General features: G+C 52.3%; 2 protein-coding genes across 2 annotated transcripts; one reads left to right on the top strand and one right to left on the bottom strand.

The window, feature by feature from the left end:
• Positions 1-2,984, bottom strand: EMWEY_00016810 (mitotic checkpoint protein bub3, putative; the record flags this gene model as incomplete). The annotated part of the gene is made up of 9 exons (XM_013479792.1): positions 1-148; positions 271-369; positions 660-714; positions 976-1,027; positions 1,349-1,454; positions 1,770-1,825; positions 2,103-2,251; positions 2,404-2,620; positions 2,883-2,984. 9 exons carry the CDS (start codon positions 2,982-2,984, stop codon positions 1-3), a joined length of 984 nt encoding a protein of 327 aa, XP_013335246.1.
• A 2,810-nt stretch (positions 2,985-5,794) lies between these two features.
• EMWEY_00016800 (DEAH-box RNA/DNA helicase, putative) lies at positions 5,795-16,392 on the top strand (the record flags this gene model as incomplete). Its single annotated transcript, XM_013479791.1, has 19 exons — positions 5,795-5,814; positions 5,945-6,038; positions 6,276-6,365; positions 6,467-6,570; positions 7,024-8,707; positions 9,016-10,079; positions 10,393-10,686; positions 11,331-11,442; positions 11,597-12,340; positions 12,588-12,665; positions 12,827-13,017; positions 13,183-13,240; positions 13,424-13,509; positions 13,704-13,935; positions 14,308-14,557; positions 14,857-15,140; positions 15,343-15,467; positions 15,691-15,836; positions 16,046-16,392. 19 exons carry the CDS (start codon positions 5,795-5,797, stop codon positions 16,390-16,392), a joined length of 6,003 nt encoding a protein of 2,000 aa, XP_013335245.1.
• Positions 16,393-16,715: the final 323 nt, after the last annotated feature.

Here is a 16,715-nt window from a genome sequence, read left to right as displayed (position 1 = left end):
CTAGGACTTCGGACGCACATCCTCTTCTCTAACGGCACGCACGATAATTTGTGGTTTGGGCTGCCCTGGCTGTGGTCCCCGTTCATACATGTACGACACCGCCATTGCTAGGAGAGTGCCGCTAGAGTTGAAGGCCAGACTCGAGACGCTGCACGGCAGAAATCCAGTGCACACCAGATTACGTAGTACGCACGGCACGACTACACCAAATGCAAGTTAAGCATATTTACCTTGGGGCATCAGTGTACTGCTCAAACAAATCAAACTCACCTCGTAGGTAGAGGAGGGACCCTGCATAGCCGTTTCTTGCTCAACCCGTCCCAAATTGACACACCGCCATCCGAACCGCCAGTGGCAAAAGTTCCATACCTGCGGAAGAGCCGGCCAACCAACGAAGATTGACCATCTTTTGTCACTTAGAGAGGGCGGACACAGTGCGTCCCACCTAAGTAGAAACTGGGTGGATTTGGCGAGTAGCATTGAGCCGTGTCACTGTAGCACTTAAGCCTCGGACAACCTTGAACAAGTGCACTTGTCTTTAACCCACTTCCCGGCAATCAACATGACTGTGCACCTTCCCTACCACAGCGCCACTTCAATGTACATTATTCGGGTGGCACATGACATATAAGGCACGTAAGGAATTTGCGTGCTCTCACCGAGGATGGAAAACAATCGAGTTAACGGGGCATGCTGTTTCCGATCCGTCTGTTTCTGCGGAAAGCGCAGTAGCAGTCTACAGTACGGAAGGAATCAGTGCATACGAAGCGGGACTGCGAAGAAGAGGGAATCGGCTCACTATTGCTGCAGTACAGCTGTTCTGAAACAGGTCTTCTTTCATTAAAAAAAACCACTTCGCATATAACTGAGCTGGTCTGGGGCACCAATGGTAGCGTCCGCAGATTCACTGAACCCATTGCCGTAAACACAGCTCCCCAACTAGTGCCTCTACCGCTACGAGTGCTCAGCCCTCACCTTTAATCCTGTGGCACTTGAAGGCGTACTTCCGGGACTGCACCTCGGGGTTCTAAAAGGAAGCAAATTCGCAAAAGAACCGTGGCAGCCATGAGGCCAAGTACATAGGCAAAACATCGGTTCCGCCTAATATATCTGTGCATGCCTGTACAGATGCAGGCTTTCTAAAGACAGCGACTACGGTAGAACAGCAGCATTTCTAATCCCGACAACAGAGGCAAGGCAAAAGCGCGACAAGGAAAAGCGCGTGGAAGCAAATACGGACAATATATGTACAGTACAGACCGGTGGAAATGCACGCATAAAGTGGCACTACCCCTTCACACGGCGAGATCACTGTGCAATGATGCGCTATTCTTTGGCTTGTGCTTACCGGGTCGAAGTATTCCCAGGTAACACGGCCTTCAATGGACGACGCTGCAAATCCCTGCCCGTTTGGGAAACACCGCACTGCTCTTATCTGGTACTTGAGAATTTGACTGCGACACGCACCATTCACCATCAAAAAGAAATCAGTGCCAAAATACAGCTAGAGGTGTGCAGACGCGCTGTGACCTGCTCCATGTCTCCATGTGAACTTCGATTTGCAGACCAATACGAAAAACAATCCACCTGCACTACTTTCCAGGGGACTCAACCGATGAATATTACATTAGCTGCCGCTATCTGCCATTTCCCGCTAGTCCATGCGAACGAAGTTCTAACTACGCTTAAGTGGACTACTCATAATCCGCTACAGAATGCCTCTTGCCAGCTAAGCTAATTGGGATTCTTCAAGACTCTACAAACCTTACTCGCGGTATTCCGCGTTGACCAACTCCGCGCCATTGCGGATGTCGTATATGTATGTCTGCATGGATAAAGCAGAAGTAAATACATAAGCGCGTCTCACGCATGCAGAGTTCCCTTTCTCATGCAGAGATTGAGGAGGGAACAGTTGGAACCACCCGTGACGATAAACAGACATTGCTTGTTTACCACACAGCACGTTGTGGTGAGCTATATCTCCAGATCTGCTGCAAAATATTCCTGCATCCTAAGTGCCAGCACAATTGACAGGGACAGAGCTCCTCAAGCACACGGTTAAAATGCAACTGAGCTTGTCACCCACACGGTGCTCCCCTTACCCGTTTCATGGAGTCACAGACCACTAGTTTGTCGTCGTTCAAATCCATCGCATAGACTTTACCATGGAGCGTCGCAACACCAACTTCCCTCGGGGAACGCAAATCCCACGCTCTAATCGTGCTGTCCCACCCACCGGAGTAGATGAGATCTGTCAACGCAGGGTCAGAGAAAAAGGTCAATAGGCCCGTATGCTGGAATGACACTCTAAAAAGGCCACACACGCCTTAATAGCGCATATCTCCTTCAAACATCCAAGCAATTGAAAACATGAGGGGGGATTCCACCGGAACTGGAACTCACTCGTTGGTCTGTGGAAGCGGACACAGCGAACAGGGGCGTCATGACGGCCGACTTGGGATATCTTGGCGCCGTGAACATCAAAGACATGTATTCCTCCCGTTAGGCCTCCCACTGCAACGCGATTGAAATCTGAAAGGAAGCAGCAGTCTAGTGGGGCGGCTTGAAATTCGTGCTGAGAAATCAGCTCCGAATTGTCCACGTCATAGACGCGTAGCATCTGAGCGCATCACGTCCACAAGAAGCGACAAATGGCTCGAAATGCGCATGCCCACATATGCTTTGGAAAACGCATTAATCTCCAATGTGAAGAGGTTGCAGCGCATGCCGTTTGCAGATAATGCGGTAGTATTCGTCTGCCCAGTTTCGCTAGTTTGCTTTTTACTCCGGATCTGCCGTTTCCCTAGAGAAACAGATGCTCAGAAGCACATTCCACGCAAGAAATACGGGAAAATTGGCCTAAAGGAAGCTCTTAAACTCACGTTATCCCAGGAAGAAGACGCGAGCACATTTTTCGCGTGGTTTGGGGAGAAGCAAATTGATGAAATCGTGTCGCGCGGCTCTGGCCGCAGCTCCGCCAGCATTTCCTTCCGTATTCCTTAGAATGGAAAGCTGTGTTAAGAACCTGGGAGAGGCTAAGGAATGCCACTCTCCGCCTTCAGTCCCCTGCTGCCAAGGAGAGCCTTGTCTAGTGGATCTGCGGGAAGCTCTGTAAATCTATGCAACGATTTACGCGGCACCCCCTAACTTGCCGCTGTATTTTTAAATGGATGAAAACGGTCTCTGACTTCCAGTTTGCCCCTTTGCAAGCATTCTGGGACCATTCCGAGTGGGGCTTGTCTCCGGGCTGGATGCCAATTTTGTGCATGTGATAGTGACTGAGGCCCCGGTTTCGGAATTACCAACCTTATATAGTGATGTTGCTATATTTTGCCTTTTATTAGTACGAAAAATAGTGTGATTTCCAGCGGGTGCCGGAACTTGTGCGCGTCTCTCCGTGTGTTCACCGCATTGGTGGCCGCTACAATTGCGCGGGCATTGCATCGAGCAAGTGGCATTACTCAACACTGGGAGGAATTCGAGCACAGTATCTGGGATAGCGACTCATATAGTTAGAAGTGCGTATATTTGTGTCCATGTTAAGCCATGCGTAGCCCACACGGAGGATTTCTCTCTGCGGCAGTGCATGTTTTCACGGGGGTCTGCCCGATGCTTGCACGTTTGCCTTTAGTGGGCGCATGAACACTTAGCCAGCCCTACTAGACAAAACTCTACCCACGAACAAGTTATCAGCAACAACCTACACTGTTCATGCATGCAACCAAGAGGGCTTGTTTGTGCTTGTATGTGGGGCTGTCTTACACCCCGTTGCTGGTGCATTGCAATCCAGACCAGGCGGCCTCCTCATCTACAGCGCCAGGCGCCTGGCCCAGCTCAGCTCCAATGGAGCCAAAACATTTCACGTGGGAGATACCAAGAAGCAGGTCACCCGCCCCAGTGTCGAGTCGTCCTGAGCTCAGCGGAGCAAGCGCCTGCAGCTGCTGATAACGTGCTTGCGTAGCGTTTGTTTACTGGGGCAGGCAAAGTGTTAATGCGCCCTCAGCCAAACTTAATAAAATTCTGTAGATTATGCTAGATCCTCGCCACGAGCGGTGCAATGGTGACAAGGGGAGTAGCAAAATCACCGCCAGATCACTATCCAAACCGCCGTGTGCATAGGTCGATTAGCCGTACCGATCCGAAGTTGCAATCGCTTCTCGCAGCTCATAATGATCATACTAGTATGGCGCAGGAATTATACTTTGGTCCAGTTCACCATGGTGTGCTGTTGGCAACGCAGCAGAGCTTGCGCCCACGACATTTCTAGTGCATGGCCCTGCTTGCCATCCCATTCAGAAAAGAGCCTTTTGTTGCACGTAAACCTGAAGGATCCAGTGACACCGGATGTATCAAAAGGCTAGAGAAAAGCTCCCGACCCCCGCTTTTGCCTGCTTTCACTAGTGCATACTTCAGCTTTTCCATAGTTCTGGGATAGAAATCAACTTACACGTAGACGGACTCTTGTCGATCACTGCCCAAAGCACTTTTCTGGTTCCAACTTTGTAACAAATGGTGATGCGCTGTGTGTGACATTAGCGAAGATTCGAGCTGACCAACAGTACAGGAATATCCGCTCGCTTGATGCACTTATTCTACGAGCTTCCATACTATTGCACCTAATGTTAGTCCTACGATACTAATGTTATAGCATAACCTGTCCAATGTAGGCTCGTCTGCGTGAAGCTGGTAAACGAGTGTAAGCAACAAGCAGGCAAGCAGAACTCCTCATCAGCCGGCTACAGCATTCGTGCATACATCTAATAAGTCTTGTTAGTGCGTGCATGTGGGTTGCCTTGCATCTGTGGTTGCAGCAAGCTGTGCTGAATGCAACATAGTCTGTGCGACGTTGGCTAGCCTGCTTCAAGTGGAAGCATGCACACTTACCCGGGCCAGAAGAAGAAACGGTGAAGTCCCCGATCACTGTCTCAACAGATGTTTACGAACTTTGTCCATACAGCCAAGAAAGTTTGTTCGTGCTTGTACGTGTAGTGTTGCACCCTTAGCGGCAGCAAGGAACTATTGGCATGTCGCATCCTTTTCTGCAACATTAGCTTGACCCGCCGAGTTCCTGACACCTGGAATTCGAGGAGGGAGGCCAGCTGGTTTTAAGCAGCATTCACTTTTATTTTTGGCTCGAATGCAGCTCGCAGTTGCTTGGGGGAAATCGAGGTATCTCGCGTTGACCAACACATCCAATGGTTGCTTGCTTGTGGAATATTTGACTTCAGCATGTAATCTGATATTTATTAAGTCAATGCAAACACACACTTCTACATATTTAGGAGGCTATGGCTCAGTTACAGCGAGGCGATGATGACGATTGATGCACCCTATCGGATGCAGCACATTAGCTAAGGCGAACAATAGGCTCAATACCGAGTAAGGGAATAAGGAGTGTCTTCCCATTGTTTAAATGAAGTAGAAGACATGTTCCAAGCTACCGATATGCGTACAGGGATGACTGGCTGCAACGGCTGTTCTTGGTGGGCCCTCCCAGCTATTACTGCATGCGGCCCTGCTGGCCATCAAGCGGCAGCATTGTTCCTCAAAATGCCTGATAACTTGGCTGCCGAGTGATTTAAAATGCGTTTTGGTAGTTTTTGGGGTGTACATACACCTGATAGGACGGCAGAAGGGGCTTAGATCCGCTGCGCCCGCCAAGGACAAGCCAAAGACTGTTGAAGGCCTTGTATCCACGAAGCCCGATGCCTCCTCCTCTTCCTTCTGCGCTTTTTTAACCTCTGCTATATTTGGCACCGACAATCTGGAGTTCAAGGGGCTACACTAGGTGAAGATGGCTCCGAAGAAGGCGAAGTGAGGAGCTCTCTTCTGTCCAGCCCTCCCCGTGACACGTCTTTCTGACTCAGAATTTTCACAGACCGTATGGTTTTCTGTTTTCATGGCTAAATTACAGTTTGAGACTAATTGTATTCGGCTGTTGCAGGGGACCTTCCACCGCGGAGCCCCCAGGTAAAGACAAGGGGGGCAAAGACAAAGCCAAGCCAGCAACCGCCAACGCAACAACTAGCCCTGCTGAGGTCTGTCTGTCTCGTGTACACCCTAAACACGAAATCATAGACCAAAGTGGGGCTGATGTGGCTTTCGGCATGTGCATAATCACACATAAGCTCCCGTGTACTCAGGCAAATTTTCTTACTTGAAAGTTCGAACTCGAATGCAATTCCCTGTGATGTTATGCGTAGCATAAACCCTACATGATCGCTACAGGTGCGCTGTAAATCAAGGCCATGAGCAATTTTGTTGCGCTGCTTCAGGCCAAACCCCCCGACCGGCCTCCTGGGTTTATTGAGATGAAGCCATTTCAGAGGCTGCCAAAGGAGGTGCTGCACAACCACTGTCAGAAGGTAAAGGTTTATTTAGTGTCCACCGTCCAAATTCTGACCCTGTTATCCATTAATTGCATGCTCAACAGGTTTTGTGGCTTAACCCTTGGGTGTATGTGCAGCACAAAATGCCCAAGCCGCAGTACGAGCAGCGCAGGGCACCCAAGGGGTTTTTCAAAACTGAGTGCATCCTCAGCAATCCAAAAGACAGTTCAAAGACAATGAGGTAAGAGCAGATGGCTTTAGTGACGGCAGTAGCAGTAACTAAAGCATAAGTGCAGCGATACAGCTGCAGAAGGTACAGATGGCGCTGCTGCCTCGTAGGAGCTGCACTGTGAGTCTTTTTGCCTGTGCTGCTGCTCCCGCATCATTACTTTAGGACTTGCAGTATTCATTGAGTCTTCGATGCGGCTGTTGTAGCCGCAGCAATAGCAGCGTTATGTGCCTGAGTCCCTATGCCTATGAGACCCTATGCGTGGCTCACCACGTTCCTGTCTCTTGTTGCTTGCTCCCCCCACGGACTTATCTGTTAGCGCCTGTCTCCACATAGGCGTCGGAGACAGTTTGCGCTTTCCTCCCTTGCCTGCCTCTTTTCTGGCTTGCCCTTCAGTGTATTTGCATATTCACCTAATGGACCCCACAGTAAGTGGCTGACCTTAGGCCATTTTTCTGTTTTCAGGTTTTTGACGAACGAGGAGTTTCCCTTCAAAAACCACAGTGAGAATTTCAGTGCCTTATTGGCTCTTTTCCATTTGGAGCCCACTAGACCCTACGAGAAGCTCTTCCCTTCTCCATTTAGAGAGGCGTGGCTGTCGCTGTCTGGGGATACACCCCAGCAGCAGCAGCAGCAGCAGCAGCAGCAGCAGCAAGGAGGGACAGCAGCAGGGGGGCCGAAGAAACCGAGCGCCAAGGCCAAGACAACAAAAGGAGCTTCGACTGCGCAGCCTGCAAAGGATGGTGCAGCTGCCGCTGACGCCGGCGAAAACGGGCTGGCAGCAGCGGGAGCAGCACGGTCTACGGAAGCAGCAGGGGCAGCAGCAGCAGGGGCAGCAGTGGCCGGGAGAGCAGCAGCAGGGCCAGCAGCAACAGGAGCATCAACAAGAGCATCCCAACAGAACGGACTAGGGCCCCCGCAAGGGGTCCCACCCGGTGTTTCTGATGCATCACCTTCTGGAGAAGTATCAGGGCCCCCCAAAGGGGCCCCCTTCCGCGTGCAGATAAGCAGCGCCCATCGGTTTGCGTCTGAGTTTGAGAGGCAGCAAGCAGCGGAGAGCAAACGACTGGAGAAGGTGAGGAAAGAGAAAGAGAAAGAATTACAGCGACTCGAAGAAGAAGCCCAAATGCCCACCGTCTTCATGGCCGAACTTGTCCGGAAAAAGGCTGCGCAGACACTGCGAGAACTGCTGCCGCATGTTGCCGCCGCTCGTTCGGAGCCCGAAGCAGCAGCAGCAGCGGCGGCTGCGTCAGCAGCTGCAGAAACTGCTGCTTCTGCTTCTGCTGCGTCTACTCGCAAAGCGGGGGAAACAACCCTTCTTCCACTGCAATGGACAGACACCAAGTGGATGGGTGCAGTTAGCTGGGCGCTGAGAAGACAGCTAAATTCTCAGAGAGCCGTGGGGACCCTCAAGACAAGCCTTATGAGGGAGCTCACGGGACCCCTTCAGTTTGACAAGGGAGGAGCTGTTGCTGCAGTCGAAGCTGCTGTTGCTGCGCTCCTGAGTGCGCACCCGCTGCAGCCGCAGCAGCCCCACCATGACCAGCAACATCCTTCACAGAAGCAACAGAAGGAAGCAACTGCCTTGCAGCAGCTGCTGGAGAGCTGTCAGGACTTCATTGCCCTCAACATAACCGACGAGGGCCTGCTGCCTCCCCACTTCTCTCCTGCTGGAAAGCAAATTGAAATCAGGTGTCATTCTGCCACCTCTGAGGAATCACAGGAGCAGAAAGAGCAGCAGCAACAGCAACAGCAGGATGAGAAAAGGACGTACAATGCCCTGCTGCAGGCTAAGGACAGGTTCCTAGCAGCCCTTACGACCCTGACCAGTATGCTTCCGCAGGCGGCATCTTGTGACAGCTTGATGCAACTGGCAGAGGCCTTGAGCTCCCTGTGCCACAACACAGGACTGCACGGCGTTGCTGCTGGGGTGCTGGAGCAGCAGCTGCAGCAGCAGCAGCAGCAGAAAGAAGGGAAGGCCGCAGTAGCAGCTGCTGGTGCTGCTCTTTCCGATGCCTGTGCAGCAGTTGCAGCAGCTTCTGCAGCAGTTGTGGGCTCATCAGAGGACAGGGAAAGGCGCAATTTGTTGGAGCGTTTGGGGGGACCCCAACTCCTCTCGGATGCAGCAGTGTTGAAGAGCATTAAATCCGTAAGAAAACCCTCAGCAGCTGAATTTGAACTTGCTGCACAGTGTAGTAGGATAGTCAGGAGCGAAGCTCCTTATCTCCTCGCACTTGCGGCAGCTTGCTCCTTCACTGACTAACTAAACATGCTTAACGTCCTGGGGCTAACGCTCAGTAATGTAGTGACACTGTGGCAATTAATATAACATACATACCATCGTCCCCGGTTGCATTTGCCTGGGCTGGTGTGTCTGTACAGTGGGCTGCAACGTTTCAGCGATAGCGGTGATGGGTCTATGCTCCGCAATGCTTCTGTGGTGGTGCGCGTTTGCAGATAAAGGATCAGGAAATGGAGGCTGCTGAGAGTCTCCTTGAGTGTTCGCCCCTGCGCCTTTCTGCTGCCGAGACTGCGGAAAGCAGCTTGACGGAAGAGGCTTTGAAAGGCCTTGATGGTTTCTACTTGCAAGCCCCTCTCGACGCTGCCACTGCGTCGTCTGTCGAGAGTTGCCTGAAGGCCTCCTTAGGTGCGGATTGCATGCAGGGCGGAGGGTCCCAGGGGCTGCCTCCCCAGGACGGAGCGCTCGTGCTGCACGTTCTGTCTCCTCCTGGGTCTCTTTATCCTTTCGACCCGCCAGTGGCGTGGGTGGGTGTGAAGGAAGACCCTGCGTCTCCCCGTGGGGTCCCCATGCAAGACAAACCCCCTCCCTACGGACCCGCAGCTGGGGCCATTTTGTGTGGGGCCTTCGCTGCACACAACGCTTCCCGGCTGGCGCGCCCTCTGCAGCATCTGTCTGCAGAAGTCTCTTCACGACAGGAGACACTTTCCCCTCCAGTCCCAAAGCTGCTAAGCGTTCTCGCCTCGCCTACATGCGAAACTACCGTCTCAGAGGTTGCGGCACTGCTGCATGCAGCCTGGCAGCTGGAGGCCCACTTCGATGACTTGCTTGCACAAGAACCCAAAGGGTCCCGTGGCATGCATGCACGGTGGGTGGCGGCGGCTACGGGGGCAACGTCTGTTACTCCTGCCGGTGGAGCTGCATTAGCACAGGGAGTAGAAGTAGCGGGGGCAGCAGTCAAGAAGGAGACAGATGAGCGCCAGCAGGAGGAGCAGTGGCGGCAGCAAGATAACGGAGACAGCCGAGGTAGCCCGATATCTCACGAGACTCATGAGGGACAGAGGAACCGCAAAGGCCTTCCAGGAGGACCTTCAACAGCAACACGACCTGGGGGCGAGCTGAATGAAAAGGAAACAGAGCTGTGCAAGAATATAATCAATAGTGTAAATACAGCAGCTTCGGCTGATGCCCTGGGGCTGCCCGTGCGACAGCACTTTGATGCTGTCGTACAGTTTGTAGCAGACCCAAGCAAGCGGGTACTTGTCCTACAGGGAGAAACAGGGTAAGCAGTGGGGTTGTTATTAGTGACGTCACTTATGTTGTTGCTGCTGCAAGTATCCTCTGCAGTCGGCCAGTTTTGTGGATGATTATGTAGGTTTTAAGCTGCTGTCTTCGAAGTCGTCGTTATCTTGTTCTCTTTAGCAGATGTTGCTGTCGTGTCTGTTTCTTGTTTTCTTTTGGAGCTCGTTTGCTTCTTTGGGTGTGTTTGTTGCCTTTCGTGGTCCTCATCTCCCGTCTACGTCTCCTGCTGCTGCATTTGGTGCGTTTGCGCTCCGCTCATGCTGCTGCTGCTGTCCTTCCGGTGGCTGCTGCAGATCTGGGAAGACGACACAGCTGCCTCGGATGCTGCTGGAAGCCGCAGCCCGACTTGCGCTGCAGCAGCAACACAGCAGCAGCAGCAGCAGAGATCAGTTTCCTGCGTACATCGTCTGCACCCAGCCTCGCCGTCTGGCTGCCGTCTCCGTGGCTAGCCGGGTGGCCACTGAAATGGGGGTACCCTTGGGAGGCCTCGTGGGGTATCAAGTCCGCTTGGAATCTCGCGTGACTCCGCAGACTCGCCTTCTCTTCTGCACCCACGGAGTCCTCTTGCGTCAGCTTCTGAGTGGCGAGTGAGTGGCTTGTTACTTGCTTCCCCTTGTGCTGCACAGACACAACAGCAGCCTGGTTGCCCTCCTAGTTGAACGAATATGCAGCTGTATTTGGCCTCCGTCGATCGAAACAGGCGCAGTATATGATGCTATACACACTTCTCTCTCCCACGCTTTCCCACAACATTTATATAGCCTCACAAAAAGCGATTAATTGAACGTTTTGTAGATCCATGCATGCACTGGCTTTTGCATGCATGCACTAACGTATGCATGAGCGGACGCGTTTATGCACCCACATGCATGAACAGGGGCACCTGCATGCACACCCGTGCCTACGCAGACACTTGCAGGCAAACGCAGCGGTTGGCCTTATAAGTGCGCGAGCCGGCCTTCCGCACTTTTGAATAGAGTGGTGTGAATCATTATGTACGATTAGGTATAATTCTACTTCAGATGGCATCTGAACGACCTGCTGCATGTGTGCACACAGCCACAAACGCACGTACACACACGTACACACACGTACACACACACACACACACACACACACACACACACACACACACACACACACACACACACACTTGACGATGACTAGGCATGCATGCACACTGCACCTTTTTATTTACAGGAACTCTTCTGTGGGTCTCCTTTTGCTTCAGCGCGCTGGAAAGAGTCTCCATTGTGGTGGTGGACGAGGTACACGAGAGGTGCACAGAAGTGGATATGCTGCTGCTCGTCCTTGCTAAGGCCCTCGCCATGAAGCAACACAACGTACGCATGCAGCACCTATTGCAGCTGCTGCGGTGTCCAGTCACCGCTAATGAAACAGTTCGGGGGCTGTGTGTCTTCTTTTCCACCCAAGTTGCAGAAACTACCCTGCATAGTTGTGTGCAACAACTGTTGCTGCTGTGGGGTGTATGCGCAGCTCAAGGTGGTCGTTATGAGCGCCTCTTTGGCTGTGGAGCACTTCGCCTCGTACTTCCGCAGAGATCGGCTTCTCGCTCTGCAGGGCAATCTCAGCAGTCTCAACCAGCTGCAGCGAGAGCAGCTGCTGTGGCAGCAGCAGCAACTGCTGCTGCGGGAAGAGGGGGGCAGAGGCGACAGCAGCGTGGAGGTCCTCAAGGTACCTGGAAGGACGTTTCCGGTGTCTGTACACTTCCTGGAAGAGGTGTTGAAGATGTGCGACCCCGCATATCTGCCTTCTGCCTATCAAGGACCTGCTGCAGCTGCAGCAGCAGCAGCTGCTGAAGCGCGTTTTAAGGGAGGCAGACCTCAGACGACTAAGACGGAATGGCGCGAGCAGCAGCAGGACACGTTTGCATGCACCACCTCTGACGGACCTGACAAGAAGGCAGCAGCAGCAGCAGCAGCAGTAGCAGGGGTCCCCGTGGGCGCGTTGCCACAGCTACCGCAGCTGGTAGCAGCCGTCGTCCGTCACGTACACCTGACAGGGACTCCTTGTTCCAAGAATCCACCAGGAGACACTCGAGGCTCCAGAGGAAACCGACAGAAACAGCAGCAGCAGCAGCAGCGGGCAGGGACAGCAATAATTGTTTTCTGCAGCGGAGTAGGAGAAGTGTCTGCTGTCTGCCGCGCCATAGAGGAACTTCAAATGGACCTATGGGTTCTACCTTGCCACGCCTCACTGCATCCAAAGCAACAACAAAAAGTGACATAATTTATGCCATTGCTGCTGCTGTTGCTGCTGCTTCTGTTGTTGTTGCCGCTGCTCTTGTTGATGCTGTTGCTGCTGATAGTGTTGCTGCTGGTGTTGCTGCTGTCGCTAGCTCTCTCGGGGGAGTGATTTTCCTCGGGCAAGCAGCGGGATCTGTGGCTTTGTCGAATATTATATTTGTTTAAATCTTGACCGCAGTTAGTTGATGTTTGTTGTTTGTTGTTTGTTGTTTGCGATTAAGGTTTTTGCTCCTCCTCCTTCTGGCTGGAGGAAGGTTGTGGTCGCCACAAACATCGCGGAGACCTCTATCACCATCAGTGTAAACCCTAAACCCTATATCCTGAGCTTTAACCCCAGCGCACATCAAACCACTCGACGTATGGCTGCATGTAATTGTTTTATGCGGTACTGCGGGGTTTGTGAGTAAGTACGGGGTCGTTAATGCTTTGCTTGGGGTGTATGTACACTCGTATGTGCCAGGACGTGGGCTACGTGGTGGACTGCGGGACACACAAGGTGCTGCGGTACGACCCCGCAAAGAGGAGCAGCAAACTGCAAGAAGAACTAATTACAAAAGCTAATGCGCAGCAGAGAAGAGGACGTGCAGGCAGAGTCTCCGAAGGATGCTGCCTCCGCCTCTACCAGCAGGAGGAATTCGCGGACATGGCACCGTATGCAAACCATTAGGCTAGACAGAGGGCAAGAGTTTTCTGTGATCCAAAAGTCACCACGCACAGGCTAAGGCAGACGGATGCCCAAACTTGTGACTGCATGGGGACAGCTAGCTGCTGCTGTAGCTGCTGTTGTTTCTAATGTTGCTGCTGCTGCTGCTGTAGGGTGGAGACCCCGGAGTTACACCGTCAAGCGCTGGACAATGTCTGTCTACAGCTCAAGGTGAGGGCTTGTAGCGGCCTGTCTATGTCTCCGTCACCTTCTGCTTGCCCTTTTCTGTCTTTGACTCTTTTTCTGTCTCCTTTTCCGTTGTTGTTCATATTTTGTGGGGGGCTCTGTGCTGCCGTTTGGCTGCCCCTTATCTGACTAGCTCGTAACGTGCTGATGCTGCTGCTGCTGCTGCAGGCAATCTTCCCTAACGAGCCGCTGCACAGCCTGTTCAGTCAGTGTCTTGACCCGCCAGCTCAAGAACACATTGACGCCTCTATCAGGTGAGCAGCAGCAGCAACAGGAGGACGGAGAAGGACACCCTTCGCAAATGGCGCATTGCCTAGTTCCGAGTTACGTGCTTCTGTTGCTAGGGTTGTTGCCGTTGCTGATGTTTCCGCTGCTACTCTTGGTCCTGCTACTTTGGGTGCTGCTACTGTTGCTGCTGTTGCTGGTGCTGTTGCTGTCGCTGCTGCAGGCACCTGGCTCACTTAGGCGCCCTTGAGTGCGTTGGAGGGGGCTTAGGGGAGACCTTGACGCCTCTGGGCCTCTATCTCTCTCGGTTCCCAATGAGCATTGCCTTCGCAAAGATGTTAATTTTTGCTGCTCCTCTTGGTTGTCTGGAGGAGACACTCGCCCTTTGCTCCCTCATGGCAGCAGACGCAGAGCTCTACCTTCCAGGGGCAGAGGCAGCAGCAGAAAGGCAGAAGGTGGGACGCAAAACAGCACATGCAATGCATGTAGCGCATGCAGCACTGTGCATGAGTCTTAACGTGATGAATAGATAGGTAGAGATTGCCGCAACTTGTTGAGATGGACCTCCGCTGAGCCATTGATCGTCTGCTGTCTCGAAGTATTTCTGTTGGTCTGTTCTGTCTGTCTACTTTTTCCCGCCTTTTCTATGTTTGCCTTTGCTCCTCTTGCACTTCTGTCTCTCCTTTGCATCACTCTCCTCTATTGGTCTTTGCCTCTTAGCTGTTGCTTGCCTTCCCGTTTTCTGTTGCCCAGTGACGCTGTTTTGCAGATGATCCGTGAAGCTATGACAAGGGTTTTGGGTTTAGGGTTTGGCGCGTGTGTCGCAGTACTTTGCTCGAAGCCAATCGGATTTCGTGAGCAGCTTGCGAGTGTTTGCTGCTTGGGAGGCGGCTGTCGCCATGGGGAGAGCAGCCGAAGACGCTTTCTGTCTCCGTTTTGGCGTTAACGCAAACACATGCAGGGCAGCAGAAGCCCTCAGAAAAAGATTTAGAAGAGTGGCCAGAGAAGCAGGACTTCTCGCCATGATGCCTGCAGAGAACGCAGACACCCGCAACAGCCCCACCAAAGAAATAGCGAGTAAGAGTACACAGACGGACCACAGCATGCATGCACGCAGTGTCTGTAACTAAGTACCAGCCCACCTGCATGCATTTTTCCATACTTGGATATACGCGTACACTTGGACAAAGTTGCAGATATACCTGTTTCTCCTTTGAGCCACTGTTGTACTTGGAAACACTTGGATGCATCCCGGGCGCTCCTCCTATGGGCTGCTCTCCTTCCATCATCGGCGCGTGCATGCGTTTGCACACATCTACGACACAGCTTTTTTGCCTGTGAGAGTTTATACAAGTGGCATTTCCTTCTCCCTGCAGGCAAGAGCGTAATGCCTGTTCCTTCCGCGACAGCAGCAACAACAGCCAGCAGGAGCAGCAGCAGCAGCACCGCCGATGACTGCGGGAGCGATAGCGGCGACGAAGTCATAACGCTTCGAGTTGAGGAGATATCTCCTGTCGCCTCTCGTTCTCCTCCTAAGGGAGAAGGGAAAGATAAGATGATCAAAGACAGCATAAATAGCATATCCTGGTACATCAAAGCATGCGTCGTGGCTGGGCTGTATCCGCAGGTAGCCACAATTCAGGCCCCGAGAACGTACATGGTAGGTACCTGAAACCCTAAACCCTAAACCGTAGACATGAGGAATATGCGAGGCTGCAGAGACGTCCGTGAACCCACGAACTTTGCTGGTGTTAATACAACCTGTTTCCGTGCTTGAGCTTGCTTTCTTTGTGGCCTTGATTGGGTACGATTTCGTTAAGACTGCTGCCGCCTGTGTTGCTGCTGCTGCTGTGCTACTGCAGACAGTGGGTTCAGGGACACTGGAAAAGACTCCTGAAGCGTGGCAGATGAAGTTCTTCACTCGCGTCGATGCCGAAGCCAACTCCCCCCAGGAGGAGAGAAGAAACGTCAAGCAGAAATTGCAGCGGTGGGCTTTTGTTTCTTTCCTTTTAGAGTGTCGGCCTATCTACAGTTGCTTTGTTCAACGGTTTAGGGTGTAGGGCTTAGCCTTTATCTTCTGCGTCGTAACCTAGAAGACCTGCAGTGTAAATACAAGTTCAAATAGGCGTTTGCTGCGCAGTACGTGAAAGTGAAGTGTTCTGACTTAGAGCCTAGCGTTTAGGGCGTAGGGTTTGCGGTTGATGGTTTAGGGTGTTTATTCACCCGACATCGGTGAACTTCAAGAACTGCGAGTTCGACACGCAGTGGGTGGCCTTCAGCGAGAAGCTGCAGACAACCAAAGTGTTCATAAAAGATGTCTCCACAGTCTCTGTCTTCGCCCTCCTCCTCCTTTCCTGTAGGCGCTGAAACTGCTGCTGCTGCTTCTACTGATACTGCTGTTGCTGCTGTTGGGGGTGGTGTGTGCGGCCTGCGTAACCGTCGTGGCAGGTCACGAGAGGCTATCATGCCATTACTTCGAATGCGTGTATGCGTCGCATGTGCCAAAGATATGCAAGGGTTTAGGGTTTACATTTTAGGGTTTAGGGTTTGTGGTTTTTGTTTCAGGTTGCGAGCTCGTTCCCTCACAGGGACAAGGGGCTGTGTGGTTAGACGGGTGGCTACAACTGCGGTGCCCTGGTTTGATTAGCAGTTACGTGAAGCATCTAAAGGGTTTATTTCATTTCTTTTTAAATGAATTTTATTCCTTATCTGCAATATCCCTAACACGGAGGGAGCAGCAGCTGCAGCAGCAGGGGGAACTAGACTATGACCTCCTCGCCTTAAGAGAGCATGCAGCTGCTCCGTCTAAGACTAAATTCGTCTTCTTTGGAACCCCCGAGGCTCTGCAAAGAAGGCAGAGTCTTACAATGCTTGTTAAGAGGCTCGTTGAGCTCGAGGGACACCTGGTCTAAAAACAGCAGCCAGGTGTACGTACACCTCAACGGGAAACACCATTTAGCGCAGACTTTTATGCGCTGCAGGAGAAGAAGCGACGCTTTCTTGTCTTTGCATGCACTAAACCGACATTTAAGAAGTTTTTAATTTTTAAGGCACTAACAACTAGGGCCCCTTGGCTTCGGTTGGTAGATGCTGTATTCGTGTAACACATTGCTTGCTTGCAAGGAGGCAGCTATTCACAAGCAGTAAACCCTAGACCCTAGGGTGGCGTGGGTGGCTAGAAAGTCGAGTGGCTCCAGCCCACAAAGTGCCATTGTGCATTGCTGCCGGGGCTAGC

Source organism: Eimeria maxima, genomic scaffold (genome assembly GCF_000499605.1).
Source record: "Eimeria maxima Weybridge genomic scaffold, Emw_scaff138, whole genome shotgun sequence".
Taxonomy (NCBI): Eukaryota; Apicomplexa; class Conoidasida; order Eucoccidiorida; family Eimeriidae; genus Eimeria; species Eimeria maxima.
The sequence above is the reverse complement of the archived record's forward strand: the minus strand, read 5'-3'. Positions and strand labels throughout refer to the sequence as shown.